This window comes from Anser cygnoides, chromosome 1 (genome assembly GCF_040182565.1).
Source record: "Anser cygnoides isolate HZ-2024a breed goose chromosome 1, Taihu_goose_T2T_genome, whole genome shotgun sequence".
Lineage (NCBI taxonomy): Eukaryota > Metazoa > Chordata > Aves > Anseriformes > Anatidae > Anser > Anser cygnoides.
The window spans coordinates 92,242,808-92,265,221 of NC_089873.1; the positions used below are offsets into that span (position 1 = coordinate 92,242,808).

Below are 22,414 nucleotides of genomic sequence, written 5' to 3' on the forward strand. Positions count from 1 at the left end.
TCTGGCTTCTCGCCTCCTGCGGTTTCGTGCATTTGGCCTCTGCCACCACTGGTGGTGGTTTCAGGCTGCTCATGCAGGAGGAGGTATTCTGGGGCAGGGGTCTGCATACCGAGAGCAATAGATCATGGATGTCAGTGGTTCAAAAGGCACTTGAGTTGTTTTTTTTTTGTTTTTTTGTTTTTTTTTGCTGGCTTAGGAATTATGTCCCTTGGCACGCTGGCATAACAGCAGGTGCTTTCCATAGAAAAACTTAGCTTTTCTTTATGCTATCAATGGTAAGCTTGCACGCCACACAGTAGCTATCAGCAAAGAATTAAATAGAGGAAACTGCTTAAAATGATTATTCTGAAAAAAGTGTGAACAGGAGCTACTCCTCCCTCTGCAGGTTGCAAATGTCTGTGCCCACTGCCCCGCACATGCACTGGAGCAGGAAGGCTTGCACAAACTGGGAAGTCTCCTGTCCCAATAATGTTAATCTGCCTGTCATAAACATACTTTAAATATACTGTTTAGTTCCAACTTTCTTGAGATGTAGCAGAGTGCTGTTATTTTTAAAGCTAAGCTTCTCTCCCCCTCCAATTTCTCTTTGGGGCATCAGCAGCTTAAATAATGGCAGTGTAATTCTTCACAAGAGAAAATTCACCTGCTCCTACAGAATGGGCCTGGATTTGCTGCTGGGTGTGATGCTGTGTATCTTCCTTACATCTGTATGGATGGCCTTTTTCTTTCAGACAACACCCAGCTAGTTCATTTTGCCTCTTTCCTGTGTGTCCTTTAAACAGAGAGTAAAACATCATCAAGGAGCAATGACCAAAACAGCCTGGAGGTGAATAAGAGGCTCTCAATCTCTTTCAATACAGTCACTCAGATGCATCTTGCGGAGGGACAGTCTGTCTGCTCTCTTATGGAGCAGCCCAGAAGATCGTGATTCAGAAGACACTTTCTCCAAGCACCTGTATCTTTAACTAGAGTTCTTCTATCTTGTTGATCTGGCTTTTCAGGAGTGCCAGTTTATTACAGAGCGTGCTTTATTGACGGTAGTCTAAAGGCCAACTTTGTCAGAACACACTGGGCTGGTTGCTTTTTTCTAATAAAATAGAATGGGTTTCATAATTAGGCTTTTACAGATCCCAGGTGTCACCTTTACTATATAAGACCACACTATTGACACTATCTGTGTCTAGAGCTGATAAATGTTATTGCATTCTTTTCTAATATGTAATGTCATTAAAAATAGGTTTGTCACAAGCACTTCTTATCAAAGGCCCTTGTTTCCCCAGAAACGGTGACCAGCATTAACCTTTCTAAAAGTAGCCTCTGCGAGAGACAAGTGTCTGTGGTTGTCACTGTTACAAATTTAATCTAGGGAAAATGTTCAGTGAATTCTGCTTCTTATTAAAACAAAGCTAATAAACTCCAGAAAGGCAGGAATAATGTGTGTAGTGCCAATTCATGTCAGGCCAGCAAGGAAAATAAATTGATCGTGTTTGACCCAGTGCTGTCTTGTGTCCCTTTTTAGTGGCATATACATTGGAAGTGCCTTGGCATCAGCTGCAGAAACAGTTGTTTGCAGCCCCTAAAAAGAAAAAGGAGGCGTGGGAGAGAGACTGTAGTGTTTGTGCAGGACTGATAAAAGCTGAATACTTACAGAACAGAAAACATGTAAGTGATAACAGTATTTGCAAAAGATGCCGCCTTCTGCCCAAAGTAGGTGATAATGGGAATATTGTGTTTAGAATTAAAGCTGCTGGTAGTAAAAGAAATGAGCTAGAAGGAGAGAGCATCAGTGTGCTGTATCCTCACGGCATGAAATAATCTTATTCTTAGACTTGACAGCAGGTTAGTGGTATCCATGAATCTCGGTGATGTATGCAGTTTATCCAGTTTTCAATTACATGATCAGGAGCATCTGCTTAAGCTTTAGAGAGTCATTCACTATTCACCTCATTTGAGGTCATGAGCTTTGTTCTTTGTTGCCAGATGTAAAAACAAAAAGGCAATGAGTTAAATCCAACATCAAAACACATCCATGCTGCAGGGTACTGAGTATCTACAAAGCAGCAGGCTTGGAAGGGTGGGAAGTGATGCTGATTTAAGGAAATAAGTAAGAATAGCACAACTGCCCGTTGAGTGCTAGAGCACGACACAGGCAGCTCAAGCTCAGGTTGCTTTTACAGATGATCCAGACCAAGACTGAAAGCCTTACTCTTAACTTTAGCAAAGGGCCCTCTCCTCAGCTTAAATTTGTCGGGAGCTGGCATGTCTCTAGTGAAGCAGTAGTGATTCTCTGTCTCTTGGTTGCATTCCTCTCACACTAAAAATACCAAGTCACTAAAGCACTCAGATCCTCAGACCTGCCACATCAATCTCCCATCTCTAAGCCTATCACTTCCACAAATCCCTCCATTTCTTCCATAATTACTTTGCCTGTGCAACCTGTCACTGTCCAGTCTTCAGGACAGCAGCTTTAAAAATAGCAGATTCGGTATGCAAATACTTTTCTTCTTGCCAGGTCACAAACAAAGCCATTTGTTCCTGTGGTTATCTAAGAATTCGATGAAGCTATGGGCAAGCTCCCTCCCTGCTCCCCCTTGCTTCCTTGAAATTGAGTTTTCTGAAGTGCTAACATGTTTTTTCCCCTTTGGCCAGCAAGCATTGCCCACAGCCTTTATTTTTCCCTTGTGCTTTTATATTCAGTTTATGCTGGAACCAAAGGAAACCTATATATCTACCCATGCTGGTGAAAGCAAATCAATCTGGATGTGTCGGTTGTTTTGCTGTTTATGGGCTGAAGTGAAATGAGTCCCGACTTACTTATGGCACTTGTTTTACAGGAAAAATGAGTTGACAAGAAGGCCAAACATTGCCTAAACACAGTCTCATAAATGAGTTTGCTGAAGCAAAGCATTTGCTAAAATTGATGCTTGCTTTATTTGTTTTCTGTGGTTTACTTTCCAGGCAGAATCAATAAATTCTTAAACTTCTTCGCCATCTCACCTTTCTTATAAATGGTGGAATACCGACGTATCCCAAACCTGAGCCAATGGGCTTGGCTTTTATTCTCTGGGGCCCAGAAAGGGGATTTAAGATGCTTGACTGGAATTTGAGAACTCGCATCCTTGCTTTGATGCTTTAAGGCTGTTTGGCTTACATAACCAAATTCCCTTTAAAGTCACTCATCCCTTGCACAAGATTTGCTTCTTATTTTCTAGGGGAGCTGCATCTGAGTAATCTTAATTTCCCCCTTCCCCAAGCCAATGTTAATTAAGTCCTCAGGCACGTGGAGAAGCTATCCTTGCCCCTGCACAAACACAGCAGAGAAGCAGGAAAAGTTTCTTCCATGAAGTCATGGAGCAAGAATAGAGCCACAAGGGGCGGGGGGCGAGGAACGCTCCCCCCGACATTCCTGCCCTCCCCCTGGGTTGGGGCGCAGCCAGACACGCTCCCTGCTCCAGCATTGTCTCCTCATCCGGCGGACAAATATAGGCATGAAGAAAAACTCCTGATGCCTTTAAAAAGCCATCACCGGTGACCTTGAGGTGGGAGTATATAAAGTCTGGACCAGGCAGAGCAGTGACACTGTGTGCTCTCCAGGGTGAGTACCGACCTTTCTCACTTCCGAATGTGTGTGGCCGGCTGTGCTCTAACACCTTGCCATAGTTTTGGTGTGATAAGGTTTTCATATGGCTTTAGGAGTAGTAGGAGTATCGCTAAACTTATAGAACTATGTTGGTTGTCCTGGGATGCTGATTGAATGGTAGGATGGCAAACACGTGCTTCTTTTTTGTCTAACTTCAGTGCATTCATTTAGCCAGCTAGAATGAACATTTCGGAAAATGTCAGGTCCGTTATAATTATGCATCTGGGTGGAATGGTTGACCGCTACTTACAAGTCATGTTTGGTGTCTTCTCTGTCATCTGTAAGAGGTGATGATTTGTGTGGTTCATAATTTTAAACAGCTTGTTGCTTCAAAGAATTCCTTAATCCAGACAGGGTTACAAGCCTTGGAGATTTATTGGTTTCCTTTTCAAAGGCAGGCAATGATGGCTTTTGTTGGTATAGCAGCTGAGCGACCAGCACTGTAGTAGCTCTTCCAACAACCACAGCAAGGGAAGATGAGGTCCCTGATTTCCAAACTTGAGTGCACCACCAAATTTTTGGTGCTTCTGGGTGTGCCACTTGAATTTGTGTCCTAATACTGGTTTTCTACAGGGAGCAGGTGCTTTCAAGGATCTTCCAAAATTTATGTACAAGGGCTACCTCTTTTTGTTATTAGCCAAAGTAAACTGAAAGGAAAGTGAATGACCTTAGTTCTGCCTTCTCTCTCCTGACTATACTAGCTCTTACAAATAATCCTATGACCCTAAGCCAAACAACACTTCCAGTTTCTCATATCTTGCAGTGTGTTTCCCATGCTGAGTCCTCTGCACCCCCAGGTTGTGTGCTTCCTGGGCTCTGGCCTCTGTCTTAACTCCCAGCACATGAAAATGCTGCAGAAAAAGGGATTCTGTTCCATCTGTAGCAAGTGCTTCCTTACACGGTAACATGTTAGACATAGTGCTTAGCCCTAAATATACATGAAAACAAAATTACATCAAAAAGTCAATGCAGGACAACCCTTGCTAAGAGGTCTGCAAATGGAGCTAAACCACATGGAAAAGTTTTGGTGTATATTTGGACTTGTGAGAATCTGTCCTGAATCCTAGAGATAAAGACTGGAGTGGCTCCTCTTACCTTTGCATGTTTAATGTGAAATGGCACTTACATGCCTTAACACCGTTCTGTTTAAGTGTATGAACTGATGTAGTGTCTGTGCTCTACCAGAGCTAAGACACTCCCCGTGGGAGACAGACTTCTCTGTACTAGTTTTGAGTTGTCTCCAGTTGGGAATTTTGGTCAGTTCAGATGATGTTAAAATAATTGCTGATAGTTGTCCTTAGGTAGGCTCTTTATCTTTAGAAAGGAAAAAAGTTGAGGCTAGTCTGGGAAGAAGAAAGTTTTTTTTGCTTCAGAGCAACAAGACAGAAGATCCCAAGCTTGCGTTGTGGCAGGTGGAGAGGACTGGATGTAAAACATTTGGCAGCCAAACTGTCTTAGGGCTTTACATTCCCCAGGAGGAATGTGTTGGGGGAAGAAGAAGGAAAAAAAAAAAATACTGCCTTCATTAATGAAGATCTCTTGTCTATAAAAAGATTTGTTAGGACGAAATTTAATTAAATTTTAAAAGACTGCAGTGTCTGTCTTGATAGGACTCTTGAAACTTTATCAGCTGCTCTGGATATTGCGTAGTAAATAGAATAAGGGAAAAGGTAATATCTGAGGGTCACTTATGCAGTTTCAGTACTAATTAAATAGTATTGATTTGAAAGAAAAATATCTGAAATACTTAAACTGCAGGAGGGAGGTGGAAGGGGATGGACACCTTTTAGCAGCACAGCTTTTAAGATGTCTCTGGACAGCATCCTGAGTATTTTACATACTTGTGTGTGTTTGGGTAAGTTTTTATAAGTATGCGTGTGTGTATACATATATATACATAAAAAAATCATTTATACAGTTAATATAGAAAGCACGCATGAATCAAATTAATTCCTAGTAAAAAGCTATCCGTTTCAGTGGTATTCAGTAAGACTTATTTCAGCCCAACTGTCAAGTTTTGAATCCTTAAAAATAAATTCATTGTATAGCTGTTTAGACTAATTTTCCTTAAAGATTATGTTCTGTGTTTATAGCTTCCATTATATAAAGTGCCACTGATTTGAGCTATAAGCTTTCCAAACATTAAAAATAAGAGTGGGATAACCAGCCTTAGTGCTTGGCAGAACAAACCCAGCAAATCAATCTTGCTTACATGAATATTCCCTGCCCTTTCTTACATGATAAGAGGCTCCTAAATGCTGTGGCCTTGTCATTTGAGAAAACAAGTGTTGTAGGTATTAAGCTGGGCTAACAAACTCAGATCAATGTGGAAAACAACAAAGCCTTAGTGCCAGTATTGCAGGCACGTTTGCCTTCTGCCGTACCCAAGCCGGATGAGTCCTGGGTTTTTGCCAGGCTGTCTGGCACCATTGGAGGCGAGCACTGCGGGCACTCCACCGTCTCCAGCTCCAGTTTTCTGCAGCAGGAGCATGGGCATGCCTCCCTGGAGCATCGCCAGGGGGTGTAAAACATGCCCGTGCAACAGCTCGCAGCAGGGAATTCTCTCTCTGCGGTTTCAAGACAGCGCCTGCCAGAGAGGATGCGTGGCAGGGCCCCCGGGGATGTGCCCCAGAAGTGGAGGGCACGCAGCCCATTCCAGGCGAGTTGGTGGGAGGCAGAGCCACTGCTAAGTGGTTTTCAAAGTCACAGCCTGAAGTGGTCCCTTTTATCTGCTGCTCTTAAGCACCATTCATGCCATAAAGAGGAGACTGCATTCTCCCATGGAGATAACTGCGACCCGTGTCGGGGTTTTGAACCACACCGAATCTGTCTGGCTTTAAATAAACTGAGACAGGCAAGGGTTTAGCAAAGGGTTCAGTAAAGCCCCAAATCTCCATTAGGTATTTCTGTTTCAAATAGTCATCGCTTTAATCAGCCACCTGCCACGTTCTGCTGAGTGTTTCATGTTGCATCACACGGTCCAATAAATGCAACTTTTTCCTCCTTTTTGTTAGAGCGGGTCCCTGCTTTTCTCCTCCTTGAGCTGTGCCACCTTGAAAACTTGCCAAGATGATGGACATGTCGGAATTCGGGGAGGCTGCTCCCTTCCTACGAAAGAGTGAGAAGGAGCTGATGATGGCACAGACCGTTGCCTTCGATGGTGAGTTGTGGCACCATTTATGCTGGTGGTGGCGTGTTAACCCAGTAAGGGTTGCATCCATAATGTAGCTGGGGGAGTACAGAGCAAAGCAGGATGCAAAGCCCCTGTTGCTGCTGCTGCTGCTGCTGCTCTTGAGGTGGCTGGTTCAACCAAGTTTGAATAAGCTTCGTTATTCTGCAAAGCTACAAAGAGCCCTAAGGCAGTGCTGAAGGGAAGCAATCTATCAACTCGTACTAAGTAATTAGCTAGATTTAGAAGCAAGACATACTTGCACCGCACTGCTAAAAGAGAGATCGCTGCTTTGTCCATTTGGGAGAAAAATGTCGCACGCTGATGTTGCTGTAATTTGAGAAATTCTGTGACCTGACTAAATGTCCCTGTTGTACGTGTACCTCTGCTCGATTTGCATGTTTTATTGACAACCCAGTGCTAGGTTTTAACTTTCCATAAGTTATTTTTCATGAAATGGATTTGTGAACTCTGAGGTGTAGGAGTAAGAGTAAATTCACCAATAACCACAGCAGTATAATATTCAGAGTAGTTGCTAAAACAAGTAATCTGAAGTCCAACACAGCTAATGCAAACTTCTAAAAAGCAGCGTACATAACTCGGTGTGAGTTATTAATATTACTGTTTTTCAAGACAGACTTCAAAGGAATGTGCAGGAATAAGGTTAAATCTGATAGCTGGCAGGCAAATAATATGGGCTGAATTCCTCATTCAGATAGCAATACTCTGTGTGGCTTTTTAGCAAATGGCTTCTTTTGAGCTCGGATCTCAGTTCCTCCATCTGCACACTGGTGATGATGATTGTGGATTTCCCATGGAGGCTGAGGCTTCGCCAACATTCGTGAAATATTGTGACACCTTGTGCTGGGAGGATCTAGGGAAGCCAAGTGGTAGCTTCAAAGGAGAGACAACATTTGGAAGCCCTGAACCTTCTGTTTTGGCACTCAGCTCCCGCAGCACTGCCGATCTGCTGTGGTCCCAGAGGTTTAACTAACCCTAGCAATCTCACTTAGTAGGGCACAGCATTATTATTCAACTCAAGACTGTGAACCCTCTGTCTCCTTAATTTCACAGGGAAGAAGAAATGTTGGGTTCCCGATGAGAAGAAGGCTTATGTTGAAGCTGAAATTACAGAAACCAGTGGTGGCAAAGTGACCGTCGAGACAACAGATGGACGGGTACGATAGCATTTTTGTCTGACCCATGATGAATGAGGGCTGAGCAGCAAGCCCCAGAACATACCTGGCTCGGTTTAAGCTCTGCTGCCCGGTTCATGCCATCCATGAAATAGGCTGTGAACAAGAAGCCTCAGTAACTGATGGCAAATAAGAAACAGCCAAGGGAAAAATAGGAATTTGCTGGTGCCTGAAGGAGCATTAGTATTTGCACAGCACTGTGAGCAGAGGTATGCGACAGACCAGTCCAGGTTTGGACCCCAGAGAGAGAAATGAGGAGGTGGGACGTAAAATCCTATGCTTATAGTGAATTCTCATGGCACCACAACCACACCACCACTCTCCTTATTTGTACCATCTCAGCCTTCCCTCCTTCTTTCAGTGTCTGTGAAAACAAATGGCATTATGTACATAGGCCACATTGAGCCAAAGAATCTCCCTCTACAGGGAAAATATGTTCTCCTCTAGGGTATGTGAAGTGACAGAAAATCTCAATGTTTTCCAGTGGTGCTGTACTCTATCTGTCTTTGCAGACCATGACTATAAAAGAAGATGATGTGCAGTCCATGAACCCTCCCAAATTTGACATGATTGAGGACATGGCTATGCTGACCCATCTGAATGAGGCATCTGTGTTGTACAACCTGAGGAAGCGCTACAGCAACTGGATGATTTATGTAAGGGTCACTACTCTGTATCTCTGGAAATATGCATTTCAAATGCTGTGATATTTGAGTGTGTGATCTTCGTATTCAGTTTACAACTTGGATATGTTATAAGACTGAGGGTCTCACTCGCTTTTTCAGAAGGAAAAAGGAAAGTTCCTTGCAGTAATTTTGACTGAATAAGACAAAAGTGAATAAGATCGTGTCTAGCTCTCTGTTTTTCCTTGCTTGTCTAGGAAAGAGGTGTCATGGGACATATTTTCAGCAGTTAAGACCTTGGGGAGACCTAGTTTATTTTTCCACTTCTAATGCTAATCCATGCCATTACCAGCTATGGAGATTTCCTTGTTAAGAAACAATGCCTCAAGCTTAGAGCATACATATAACTCCTTTTAACTAGGAGCCTGTCTATCTTTAGTTCGGTAATTTTATTCCCTTCATTTTCAGTGTGGACATCTGTCTTGTTTTGCTCTGGCCTTTTTCCCCGCTCTGTATCTTCCCTATGACATCATTAACATAATTTCTGTTATCACCAGAACAAGTTTCAGTGGCATCTAGTTTCATGAGGCCAAACTTTTGCCCTCAGCTTGCTACATTCAATTGTGTCTGAAGTCAGTCAGGAGAATCTATGGATTTTTCAAGCCAATCCTTATTCAGGTTTTTGGTTTACATCAGAGGAGTGAATTCAATTTAAATTCTGATTGTTATATAGCTTCTGTATGTAATAACCCCTGTATTAACATGTATGGCTTAAACCGTAGCTTTGTCTTGTAGATCATTATAGTGAGAAAATGAAATTTCATCACCTTGCTTAATCCATTTACAGCTTGTTTCATTTTGTTTGTTTGTTTTTCTGCTTAGAAAATTAGGACTGAAGACTCATGCCAAGGCCATTCTGGAGCAAGTCCTAATCCTATTTTAGGGGAAGACACCTGCAATCGTTAGCTCATTGAACTCATTAATCTATATGCACATAGTGCTTGTGCCCATATAATATCTGGGTTCTGAGAAGTTTTCTGCATTGACCCAGACTAAGTACCTGAAAAGTTACCAGCTAATGCTAACCCCCCAGTGTTACAACCGGAAACTCATTCTTCCTCAGAATTGTCAGGCCCCAGCTAATTGATAAAGCGAGCCCACAGAGTGACTATAAAGATATATTTTATTTATTTATTTATTTGCCAACTACATTTCTCCAAAAGCTGAAAAAGCTCTGGGGAATAGTACGACAAAGTTATTTTCTCTTTGGACATCCAACTGAAATTTGCCCCAGGGTGTTCACATCAAGTTAGTAATGGGAGATTTTTTTCTCCCAGATTTCTCTTCCTAAGAACAGAGTTCAAACAGAAAAGCTCTGACTTTTTTTTTTTCTTTTCATAATTATTGTTTTCAAGAGGAAACAGCTTTCAGTGGGTGGCCAGGTGGAAAATCAGACAGAGGTCTCCTTGCTGCTCCTCTGTTCATCTGGAGGGGCTGTTTCTCTCTGGTTGTCATCTTGACAATAATTTCTCCCCTTTGGAAAACTGCTTAATATCTGTCATGTTGGTACCATTGATTGCCAATGGGAAGTCCAGTAGCAAACCAGTAGCTTTAGGAATTCAGATCAAAGGCTGCAATTCTGACCAGAATTCAAAGACAGATCAAAAGCTGGCAACATCAGTTCCTGCTGGGTTAACTCAGATTTTCTTTCTTATTCCTTGAAAGTTTTTTTCCACCTTTTTCTTGTGTTTCCCTCTAGACCTACTCAGGCTTATTCTGCGTGACTATAAACCCCTACAAATGGTTGCCTGTCTACAAGGCGGAGGTTGTTGCTGCCTACAAAGGCAAGAGGCGCTCAGAGGCTCCTCCTCACATCTTCTCCATTGCTGATAACGCATACCATGACATGCTGCGTAGTAAGTGGCGCTCCCTGCTTTTAAATTTAGTTTTGCTTTATTTAGCAGACATGATTGATACCAGATGGCCGTTTGTGAGAGCATTTGCAGTGTGCACCAAATGTGCAGATACTCAACAAGCAACAGGGGCTTGGGAGTCTGCATCAGTAATTTTTTTTAATTACTGTTTTTTCTGCCCTGCCAGTCCCTGTGCTAGTTGTGGTAACAGCTCATTCTGATGCTCATCAGATGCAAACATTCAGAAGTTAATGAAGGGCAGCTATGGAGGATGCTGTGTGCACATCGTTGGCAACAACCTGCTGTGGATCAGCAGCGCTCTGACTGCGCGTGGGGTCTGAGCGCCTACTGTGCAGCAGCAAGCTCTGCTATTTTTCTGTGAAATCTCGCCCCAGCCCCCAAATTACTGGAAAAAGAGTTTGTCAGCAGAGGGCAGCAGTGATGTGCTTACACCGGGTCCTGTGAGGCTGCAGGATAAATCCCAAAGAGACTTGGTGTGGTCACGCGCTGCTGTCGCCTGGTTTTCATAAAATGGCAATCACCATCTTCTGAAAGGGGACAAAAGGTGCTGGGGCAGAGGCATGTCTGCAGAAAGATGCTCTTCTATCAGATGAGAGTGAAATATGGCCAGGCTGCCCAATATGTATCTCATCAAGATGTCTGGAATTAAAAGAGAAAAGAGGGATTCAGGCCCAGTGGTTCCTAGAATCTGCTTCTAGTTAGCATTTGCTGAACTGGCTTAATAATATATTGATTGCAAAACGTTCTTATAAATGTTTATTTCTGCTCAGGCAGTTAACAGTAGCGAGACTATAAAACTTGATTTCAGTAACATGGCTCACCAAAGAAGAGTACATATATATAGTGATGAATGGCCCATGAACAAGCAGTAGAATTGCTTGGGTTGGTGCAATAATGCAGGGCAGAGGGGTCAGATGTGAGCAGAGACCTACGCAGAAGTAAAGCAACATTTTGCTGACAGGAAATTACTTTCTTTTTGTTGTTTATTTCCTAGATGTAGGGGAATGTGCATGACTTGCAGGTCTTTAGTACTGACTTGAACAAAACATGAGAGGAGGCTTCAGGGTACGGGAAAAACTGGCACTGCTGGAGGTTGAACTAAATAATGCATATTTTTACCTTTCCACTGCTGCTTCCTGTGATTCTCTCCTGTCCATTCAGGACTGTTTCTGGAATAGTTGGTTCTGATTTGAAATGATAACAGTCAATTTCTACAGCCAACTAAGTTTGCCTCAATTCTTTTTTTTTTTTTTTTTTTTTTTTTCCCCTCCACAGATCGAGAGAATCAGTCTATGCTGATCACGTAAGTGCTTCTCTTTTGGCTGATTTGAGATTCTTTTGCTGTGGAAAAAAACTTCAAAGGGAGAAAAAATACTATTGTAAAATCTCCTTGAAAATCCTATTGAAATACAAGTTGACCCTTAAAAGCTCAGCTATATTGCCTGGAACTTGATCCAAGTCAAATAATTGGCAATTTAGCCACCTGATGGCTGCCTTGAGCCCCATTGGAAAGGAATAGCCCATTGAAAAGGAATAGAGGGTTTGATGGAGGCTGGCCCGTTTCTGATCTGCATTTGGTGTTCTTTCCAAGTAGGCATGAAAACAACTCAACAGGCAGTTAGAGAAGCTTCTTCCAGGGTTGTCTTTGCTATGTCTGTCCTCTCCAGACACAGAAGATTTTCTTCAAAATGTCGTTGTTCTTGCTGCAAAACATAGTCAAGAACATTGAATAGACCCATCCACAGGAAGGAAGATGACCAAGAAAAGAGGAGGCACATTTACTGTCAGTCATGAAAGACAGAGAGCTGTCTCTCTCTCTACACAGTTCACATATTCTACTGGATGATGCTGGCAAAATACTGCAGCTCTTCTGTATGTTTTTTAACTCATTAGCTGTATAGAGTTGGATCCTGAGTCTGGACATTTTTAATAAAACTTTCTATTAAAACTTAAAGGAAGCTCAAAGTAGTGTGGGTTTGCATTAGATTTCTGAATGCAGTCACATGAAGAATAAGTTGCTGTTGTTGTAGGCATTCACCTCTTCATTCAGTTAATATGACATGATTTCCCCTGGCATGACCCAAAAACAGGCTGCAGAAATCAGTCAGTGACTGTAAGAATAGCCTGTGCAGGGCATGGAGCTGACAGGATGGGCGGGCAAAAGAATGGGTTAGAGCTGATTGAGCGACTCTAATGTTACCTTCCTTCTTCCCCTAGTGGAGAATCCGGTGCTGGCAAGACTGTCAACACAAAACGTGTCATCCAGTACTTTGCCACAGTGGCAGCCCTGGGTGAACCTGGTAAAAAGAACGTAAGTCTGCCAGCGGCTGTTTCATTTCAAGCTTCTAAGATATTTGTTGTGCACAACATTGCAAGACTGCATCCTGAGTGCTGGACCATGTGCTAGACCTCAATGGGCATGGTTAAGATAAGAAAATATTGGGAAAAGATACTGATGCATCTAAACGGCATTACTGAAACCATGTAGTCCTGAAGGTAGGAAGGCAATGCTCATCCAAATTTGCCATGTAGCAGGCGGAGCAGCAAAACCCCTTCTGGTTCTGAACTGCTGCTGGTTGCTGATACTTTTTTCTAAGAGTTTTAGCTGTCACGTGTTAATGTCTCTGAATGTGTTAAAGCTGGTCAAATGCTGGGAAGACCACGAAGATTAAGAAAAATAGATTTCTTTTCACATGGAAAACAGTCTTCAAAAGCATAGCTTTGATCAAAATGTCTGTTTTGTTGAAAAGCCTTTTTGTCCTCTAAAATAGGAATGTTTTGACAAAAGGTTTTTAAATCAACTTCTCTATATTTCCTTTTGGTTGCGTGCTGTTCTGCTTTTAAGTGCTAAGGTTACAGTGAATACTGCATTCATGTTGTTTTTTTTCTGTGTTGCTATGAGTTTATTCACTATGCTTCATTGCACTTCAAGGTTCAACGCTCTTTTGTGGCAAATTGATTCCTATGAACTATACGTATAAAGCTAAGACTTCAGCCGGCCTCAGACTCTGTTCACTCACCTCATGTTCCCAAAATCTCATATGCATTCATTTGAAGTCTGCAAAGCTCTCTTAGGAAATGATTGAGTGGTCCAGAGCCAGCCTTGTATGTGCATTGACATTGATGCTCATAATGGCATCAGAAATCTGGTATGCTCATGAAAAAATTGTGGAAATAACAGATATTGCAGCTAGAAGACTTTGTCCATGTAACTTGTCAGCTTGTCAGCTGAGGTCACATTTTATCTTCAATATCATCAGCCCTTTTTTCTAATACTCCAAGAATTCACGTGCAGCACAATCTGATTGTCTAAAACTTGCCTGTTTGCATTTACAATCTTTTATCCTTACCATCTGGTACCAGCCTCTTTCTGATTTATTAATCTTGTGGTTCCTTCTGGAACACCTCTGGAGCAAAACCAGGTATATGTTTGGAGTAAGGAGTTAAAATAATGAGCTGGGTAGGAAAAGCACTTGGCTATTTCGTGATGTGTAGTGAATGCAAAATAAGATTTCAGAAATTCCTGCTAGAATGTTGGCTCCGACTAGATGTCTAACCTTGCTAATGTTTATATTCTGTGATGTCCTTTTTGTGAGTACTCATTTTTTTTTTCCTGTCTTTTGACAGCAACCGGCTACCAAAACTGGGGTAAGCATTCAGCTTTGCTTTTTTTTACCTTTTCCATGTGAAGATGGTACTCAAATCTGTCATTCCATCTCATGAACCTCAGCATTTTGCTTTGCATGGTTCCCCTATTGAAGTGTTCCCTGAAGCCAAGGCAGTTGTAGTTTTCTTCAGCAAACTGAAGTTTGTGCAAGTGGTGGTTAATACTTTTCTCATTTCCAAAAATTCTAGACACTAAGAGCTCCGAGTGCTTTAAAAATTAATGCATTTCACTGCAGTGCTTGTCACTGTCTTCAGTTGCCCCTCTCCTACGCACATGCACTTGGATGTCCCCAGAGACTTCGCAGTACGGGAAGATATGGTGATTTCATCTGCATGCAGATGGCATAAATTATCAAATCTACAAAGCAAAACAGCAGAGAGCCGCTGAACATTTCAGGCCTTTTAAGCATTCCTAGCTGACTGCCAATTCTGCTGTTATGCCACTCATGCTGTGCCACCCCTCGGGTGGGGCTAAGCTGCTTTGCTTGGGAGGCTTCTCTCTATGAGTGAATGCATGCCTGAGTTAGAGTTACTGTATGAGTTTGTCACCTGTAGGTTTCTCAATAGTACGGCAACCTTGATTTCTAGGGAACCTTGGAGGATCAAATCATTCAAGCAAACCCAGCCCTAGAAGCTTTTGGAAATGCCAAAACCCTGAGAAATGACAACTCGTCACGTTTTGTAAGTCTGTAATGCAACATAACGATGTCGTTGTCAACAATGCCACTTGGTAACATCTCTGCAGTAATCATTTCATAAATTGCTTCTCACTTTGTCCACTAAAATGGTTGGGCTTCTTCACAAGGAAGGAATAACAAAGTAGGATCTGTCTAGGAAAAACTATTGGAGGGATTAATGAGGAAAAAAGAACGATCAATCCACCTTAAATAGTAATTTAAACAATTCCATGAGCAGGAACCAAGCAAAGCCTCACTTTATTAAGCCCTTCACATCACCTAATTTTAAACAGCAATGGCAGATTCTCTCCATGACTGTTTCTGCTGCACAGCCTTATTTTCCTGCCATTTTCCACCAGCCCAAGTCATCCCCCCTCTCTACAATACCTCTACATTGTCATGAAGTGTCAGAGATGTACCACAATCCCTGCTCCCTCCTACATCTTCCCCCTCTGCAGACCCATACAGACAGCAGTTCTGCTTTCGATCCACACCATCTACTTTTTTTTTGGCTCAATAAGCTGTCCCTGCTTGTTTCTTAGTGTTGTCACGAGGGGGCCTCTCTTTGTTTTCATTAGACCTGTAAATAATAAGTCAGGACTGCAAATGAGGGGGAGTCACTACACGCACACACATGCACACAGACTTCTGTGTCTCATGTTCAGGTTTATTGGCCTATTGCTCTGAGTCCCAAATTCTTGTAAAGCTGTAACATGAAACTGGAAGCCGCGTGCTTTCCCATATCTCAGCCTGATACAACAGTACACAGTTATCCTTTCTCCACAAGCTGATTAAAGAGCTGTAGATACAGACTCAGGCTGCTTAGAAAACTGTTATATCATTGTTTGGTATTTCTCATTGAAAATGTGCCTGTGCAAAGCCACGTAGTTAGCACAAACTGATTCTTTGAACCAAATGATTGCTTTCAAGTTTTCCTCTTGGTATGCTATATGCACTAACTAGAATATTTTTCTCTGGGATTTAGGGTAAATTTATCCGAATCCATTTTGGAACCACAGGCAAACTGTCATCCGCTGATATTGAGATTTGTAAGCAGCAAACTTTTTCTTTTTTCTCTCTTTTTTCTTTTTTTTTTTTTTTTTCTTTTTAAAGTAATTAAAAGTACAATTCCTCATCTGAAAGCTTGGAGAACCTTACTCACTGAATTTTTCTTTGTGAAACCAGATTTACTGGAGAAATCCCGAGTGATTTTCCAGCAACCAGGCGAAAGAGACTATCACATCTTCTACCAAATCCTGTCAGGAAAGAAAGCAGAGTTACTAGGTAAGCATTTAATGGATGCACTCTTTAAGAACCAGCCTTTCTCTGAATAGAGAGCAGCTAAAGAGGAGACAAGGAGCAAAGTTGTGTTCAGAAAGTCCCTTACATTTCCACTGATGCAAGTACCCAATAAAGTGATGTGATTTTAGATATTAGAATAAGGGAATGAGACTTGGATGTGACTTCTAAAACATAGCATTATAAAGCCAAAACCCATCATATTGAATTCATGTACTTCAAGCTCTCAAAACATCTGGAAAAATCTATGCCTTTAAAAGTGCTTGTGGCAATAAAACTTTAAGCATGTTATTTGTGTGTGTGTGTGAGGAGCTTTGCTTATATATCCATGAAGAAAAACTATTTCCCTCTTCCTGTCCCAAATGGGCATAGTATCCTAGCACAACTCATAGCAAAGGAGAATATGCACGGCTGCTTGGCGATCTCCCCTTTCAAGTTTCCCCTGGCTGAAGGCAGTCCCATAGACCTGCTGGAGAAGAGCAGAGAACAGATGAGGTCTCCTTGCTCCCATCTCCTAATGCTTTAAATAGAGCCTTCACTAATCATTTAAGTGATGTGGTTAGCTGACTTTTATTTGTGCTCTAAGAAACACATTCTATAAAATGCATTGAAGAGTCACTCTGTTGCTACACTAAACTCCTGTTAAGCCGTAGCAATCATAGTCTGTTCTGAAGTCTTATCCTGACAGTGTGTGGTCAAGTCCCTAACCCTTTTAGCTTTTATGTGGCCTAATGACAATTATGGGAAAGATTTCAAGGAAGCATTGCACTGAGATTCCTCTGTGAATCCCTGTGCTGGGAAAATATGGTCCTTGTCATAAACTGTCTGTATATTCCACAAACAGCATTCACTTTTCTGGCCAGGAGGGGCACGTTTACAGGCTCTTGAAAAGTCTGAAACCAATGGTGGCTTTGCTTTGTAGACAAGAAATGTACATAAATACGTAGTTATCTAAATATAGATAAATATATGCATTTGTATTTGTCTATATTTATAAGTGATTGCATAAGATAGTGACTACATAGCAAAGTAACATGTAGACATAGAGAATGTGACTTTATATACACATAATAACAGACAAATGCATATGTATTTACACACATACTTAGATATGTACTTCCGCTCTATTCTGTACTGGTGAGGCCTCACCTCGAGTACTGTATGCGGTTTTGGGAGCCACAGTATTAGAAGGATATAAAACTATTAGCATCCAAAGGAAGATTACAAAGACGGTGAAGGGTCTAGAGGGCAAGACAGTATGAGGAGTGGCTGAGGGCCCTTGGTTTGTTCAGCCCAGAGCAGAGCAGGCTGAGGGGAGGCCTCATGGCGGCCTGCAGCTCCCTCACGAGGGGAGCGGAGGGGCAGGCGCTGAGCTCTGCTCTCTGGGGACAGCGACAGGACCCGAGGGAACGGCATGGAGCTGGGACAGGGGAGGGTCAGGCTGGGGGTTAGGGAAAGGTTCTGCACCCAGAGGGTGGTCGGGCACTGGGACAGGCTCCCCAGGGCAGTGGTCACAGCAACGAGCCTGAGGGAGTTCAAGAAGCATTTGGACAGTGCTCTCAGACACATGGTCTGTTTTTTTGAGTGCTTCTGTGTGGAGCCAGGAGTTGGACTTGATGATCCTTGCGGATCCCTTCCAACTCAGAATATTCTATGATGTATGTGTATGTAAATAAAACATTGACATCTAGCTTGGTCAAAGCTTGGTCTGCTGAATACAGGTGAAACTTTCTGTGGATTTAGGGAAGCAGGACTCTCTCTGAAGTATTGGAGCCTGATAGCTTTCTAGAAAATAAAACAATAATTTTCACTTTTGATGTGAAGAAAAAGGAAAGAGGAGAGAAGTAAAGAGCCATGTCCAGACTTTTGTTCATTAAGAGAAAAGAGTCTTCTCCAAAGAATCCTGAAACTCATTTTTTTCAGGGGGTCTGTCATAAGAGGGAACCATTCCTGTTGTCCCCATCTTGAATCCTGCTAAAATATTTTTCCTCTGTACCTAGATAGTGTTCTTACCCTCTACAGCCATGCAAAGCAGAAAGTAGGGCTATGTAGGAAATGGTGACCTCAGTATACTGTAAAACCTGCTTAATAGAAGTGTGTGCAGCATACCCAAATTCTTTTTGTTTACTCTTTCTCTAAATCTTGGTCTTCAGACATGAACAGTAGAATGAAAGAGTTGGTTGCTGCCCTGCACTTGAAAAAAGCATTGCACACGTTTGTGTAAATACAAGTGTATGTCAGATTTGATCCTTTCAATCTCTGTTTTTGGGGGGATATCTTGAATGGATGGAAGCTTTTACCATAGCAATTCCTTTCCAGATATGTTACTGGTCTCCACCAATCCATATGACTACCACTTTTGCTCACAAGGAGTAGTTACAGTGGACAACTTGGATGATGGAGAAGAATTGATGGCAACAGATGTAAGCCTGTATTGATTTCACTTTTTGCTTCAATGATTAGATGCATGTGCGGAGGAAAAGTGCTGGCCAGGAACCAAATTTCTGTCACTGAAACTACTAGAATAAATGGAAACAGGAATGGGTCTCAGTTGCATTCAAACCATGAATCATGAGGCCTGATAAAATATTATGCTTTTGAATCTGGCCCATATAATGCCTATGGGCTCAATGTTCTTACAATTTCGATGCATAAAACACTAAATAATGGGATCTCTTCCCTTGCTTCCCAGCCATTGCTGGGTCATCAGGGTGTTCCAGTGGCTGCTTTGAGATAATGCCCCTTGGCAGGTTAATAATATCTCCTGTGCAAAGGTAGATTGTGGGGCTGCAAAATGCCATTGCTGTTGAAGAGGCAAGCAATAAAATACCCATTTGTTTGCTTTTCACAGCAAGCCATGGACATCTTGGGATTTGTGCCAGATGAAAAGTCTGGTGCCTACAAACTCACGGGAGCCATCATGCACTTTGGGAACATGAAATTCAAACAACGACCCAGAGAAGAGCAGGCAGAAGCTGATGGCACTGAAAGTAAGAATAACACTTAACGTTACTCCTTACCTTCAAAAGTCTGGCATATTATCAAGCCCTGTGCTGAGGAAGGTGCAGCCTTTTTGATTTGATCTTGTGCAGTATAGCTGCTGTTCAGCCAAGAGTGCTGCACTTCATTTCTAGCAGTGATTTGTACAGTGGCAAGCAACCTCACTTATAGAGAATGAATAGACACAGTCAGAGCAACACAATGAAACTCCATTTTTTTGACCATTTGAACAAAATGGTTGTAAAAAGTTGTTGCTTTAGCTTTCCATTTCATTTCCTCAGGCTTTCTTCTTTGCTTCCTCTAGCACATGAAATAGTACTGTTTCAACTGCCTATATCCATTGTGAAAATTTGTTCTTACATCTAAAGTGTTTGTCAAGTGTGTTTCTAGCTGACCTTCTCCGCCTCAGAACTGAGCATAGGTGCACCCAAGATGAATAATTTAAAAAGCAAGTTCTTTATCTAGTTTCTCTTTGGATGTAGATGAACTAATAACTTTATCTTGGCTAGGTATGTTTTCACATAGCAGTTCAGAGCCAGCTAAAACCTTGTTTTCTCCTGATCAGGTGCTGACAAAGCTGCCTACCTAATGGGCATCAACTCCTCTGATTTGGTTAAGGGTTTATTGCACCCTAGAGTGAAAGTTGGAAATGAGTATGTGACCAAAGGTCAAAGTGTTGAACAGGTAAGGATAAACTGTCACAGTGTTTGGATACCTGTTCCACAAGCCTGGAGGCTTCTGTAACATCCCAGAGAGATACTTGTTAAAAATATTAACATGCGTACGTGTTGTATGAACAGTGAATCCTCTAGTAACTGTTCTCATTTTATATCCCCAAACATGGGGGAATAGATGATGAAAGAGCAGGATACTGGTAAAAAGATTGACAAGGGGATAGTGGCTTGCACTGCCTTTGGGATTGTTTTTCAGATGCATTAGTAGCAGCCACTCAAGGAAATGAGGTGCTGTAAAAGCACATGGGATTTGGTATCTAATTCTGGATGAGAATAGTTACCTAGAAGAGATGATCTGTGGATTATTTATACACTCATTTATTATTCATGTAATTCTAAGTCCTAGTGTGACCTCAATCAGCTAAAGGCAATATCCACTTAAAGGTACCTCTTAATTTAGGAAACAAATGTCCTTGGATTAGCACTGCTGCAGGCTGTAGTAGTATTCTAGAAGACACTTCAGCATTGTGGTTAAAATGAAAATCGTTGTCTGAAGGCAAGCTATGGCACAGGCTCAGTAACTGGAGAATTGCTGGAGAGAGCTACTACCCTATTGGTGTAGTCATGCATTTGGTAGGCTAAAGAAGAGGCACAGACATTTCCTTTCCAACGTCCTGCTCGTGACATAGCATCCTTCAAAATTAGAAACAAATGTCAAGGAGTAGCTTAAGCACAGACATCCCCTGTGCCTACAGTTCTGGTTATTATGGCTGACGTCAGGCCTGTGTGCTTTGTGGTACTTAACTCCACAGCAGTACAAGGGATGAAGCCTTTTGCTACTTGCCGTCCAGCTCTTTCCAAAGAGGAACTTTACTACAACTTTATGTACGTGTTTGTACACATGACTGCAATATATATAGCAATGATTTGAGGAGAAGTCAGCATAGATAATGAAAGAAGCTCTGTGTTGTATTAACTTGTAATCACCTCAGCGATTGTAAGAAAAATTGTGATATTTAAACTGTAAGTAGAGATTTTAAAATGCTAGTGTACTGAAATCCTTGTGTTCCGCAGTGAATTTTGTTGTATGTAGTGGCATTTTGAAACATATATTTTAGGTTTTGTATGCTGTTGGGGCCTTATCCAAGGCAGTGTATGATCGAATGTTCAAGTGGCTGGTGGTCCGTATCAACAAGACATTGGACACTAAGCTACCCAGACAGTTCTTCATTGGAGTCCTGGACATTGCTGGCTTTGAAATCTTTGATGTGAGTATTAATGTGTGAGGACTTGGGGAATGACATAGAAGTTACTTAACAATACCTCTTGCGATGGGTATTTTTTTCTTCTAAATGGACACAAACCCAAAAGTCAAGAAAGCTGTAAAGCAAACAGCATATATGACTTTACAAGGTTTTGCCATGAATATATGTAGACAACACTCAGTATTCAGCACAGCTGGACATGCTTATAGTTCCTGGGGAGGAAGCGGGTCTTTAGCAAAGACAACATCTCATATTGTTTGAGCTGAATTTTAGGACAGTGTGTCCACTGTAGCCACTTTTTCTCTTTGAGAGAAAGTGCCTTTTATAGGGTATAGTATTTCGTCATTTTTTTATTATCACCATAAAAAATGTCTGCAACATAAAGCACTTCATAGCTTCTGTTTCTCAGAATCCATTCCTGAGGGGTAAGTGCTTAATGCTATGATTTGCGCTCTGTATTAAGCAGAGCAAAGAGTGCACTGGCTTTGCTTTAGAGGACTTGGATGGCATGCTGCTGAGGAAAACGTGTGTGCATTCTAAGTGAGAGACCTGAACAAATCTGGGCATCCTCACGCTCCAGAGGACAGCACATGAGGCAGCCAGCAGCCTGCTATTGAACTCCCCCTCCTTTGCCTTCAGTGTAATGCTCAGTAGTTTCTCAACCTGTTACTGTTTAGAAGGTTATAAATGTAAATACCTTCCCTCTTGCTTTTCCGTTAAACCTGTGACATAGTTCACTATGTACAAACGCATCTCTTTTTAACTCCTGCAGTTCAACAGCTTTGAGCAACTCTGCATCAATTACACTAATGAGAAACTGCAACAGTTTTTCAATCATCACATGTTTGTCCTGGAGCAAGAAGAATATAAAAAGGAAGGCATTGAGTGGATATTCATTGATTTTGGCATGGACCTGCAGGCTTGTATTGATCTAATTGAGAAGGTATGTACAGGAGTGCTAAGGTGTATTTTATGAATTGTTTTTATTCATGATGTTCATCTGGAGTTATCCTCAAATCCCAGTCAACAGAGCAGGATAAACAGCAAGACAGATTTCTCACCATATGCAATATGGAATCAAAGAAAAATCAATATTTGTGCCATTTCTGGCTACTTACCTTTATTTCAAAAAGTTTGCCCTAAAGAGCCAACAGCAGCCACAACTTGTACTTGTTTTGTGTGGCTGTGTGGTCTTCCTTGCTTTTTACTTCACTTTTCTCTTCTCCTACTGTTCAACATTTTACTTTGTTCCACATATGCTTAATGTCAAA

At 41.8% G+C, this 22,414-nt stretch overlaps 1 protein-coding gene across 2 annotated transcripts in view; it reads left to right on the plus strand.

The window, feature by feature from the left end:
* The first annotated feature begins 3,460 nt into the window (after positions 1-3,460).
* MYH15 (myosin heavy chain 15) overlaps positions 3,461-22,414 on the plus strand; it is a 50,072-nt gene continuing 31,118 nt past the window's right edge. Inside the window, exons 1-16 of one of the 2 annotated variants that reach the window (XM_048057235.2) lie at positions 3,461-3,595; positions 6,655-6,800; positions 7,884-7,987; positions 8,518-8,661; positions 10,388-10,544; positions 11,838-11,865; positions 12,780-12,873; positions 14,190-14,210; positions 14,817-14,909; positions 15,891-15,954; positions 16,091-16,189; positions 18,524-18,627; positions 19,056-19,194; positions 19,770-19,888; positions 20,997-21,146; positions 21,916-22,086. In XM_048057235.2, coding sequence (XP_047913192.1) covers positions 6,710-6,800; positions 7,884-7,987; positions 8,518-8,661; positions 10,388-10,544; positions 11,838-11,865; positions 12,780-12,873; positions 14,190-14,210; positions 14,817-14,909; positions 15,891-15,954; positions 16,091-16,189; positions 18,524-18,627; positions 19,056-19,194; positions 19,770-19,888; positions 20,997-21,146; positions 21,916-22,086 — 1,578 coding nt within the window. In that variant the 5' untranslated portion in view covers positions 3,461-3,595; positions 6,655-6,709. Of the gene's footprint in view, positions 3,596-5,434; positions 6,801-7,883; positions 7,988-8,517; positions 8,662-10,387; positions 10,545-11,837; positions 11,866-12,779; positions 12,874-14,189; positions 14,211-14,816; positions 14,910-15,890; positions 15,955-16,090; positions 16,190-18,523; positions 18,628-19,055; positions 19,195-19,769; positions 19,889-20,996; positions 21,147-21,915; positions 22,087-22,414 lie in introns of those variants that run through there. The other variant, XM_013186083.3, reaches the window with a different exon arrangement.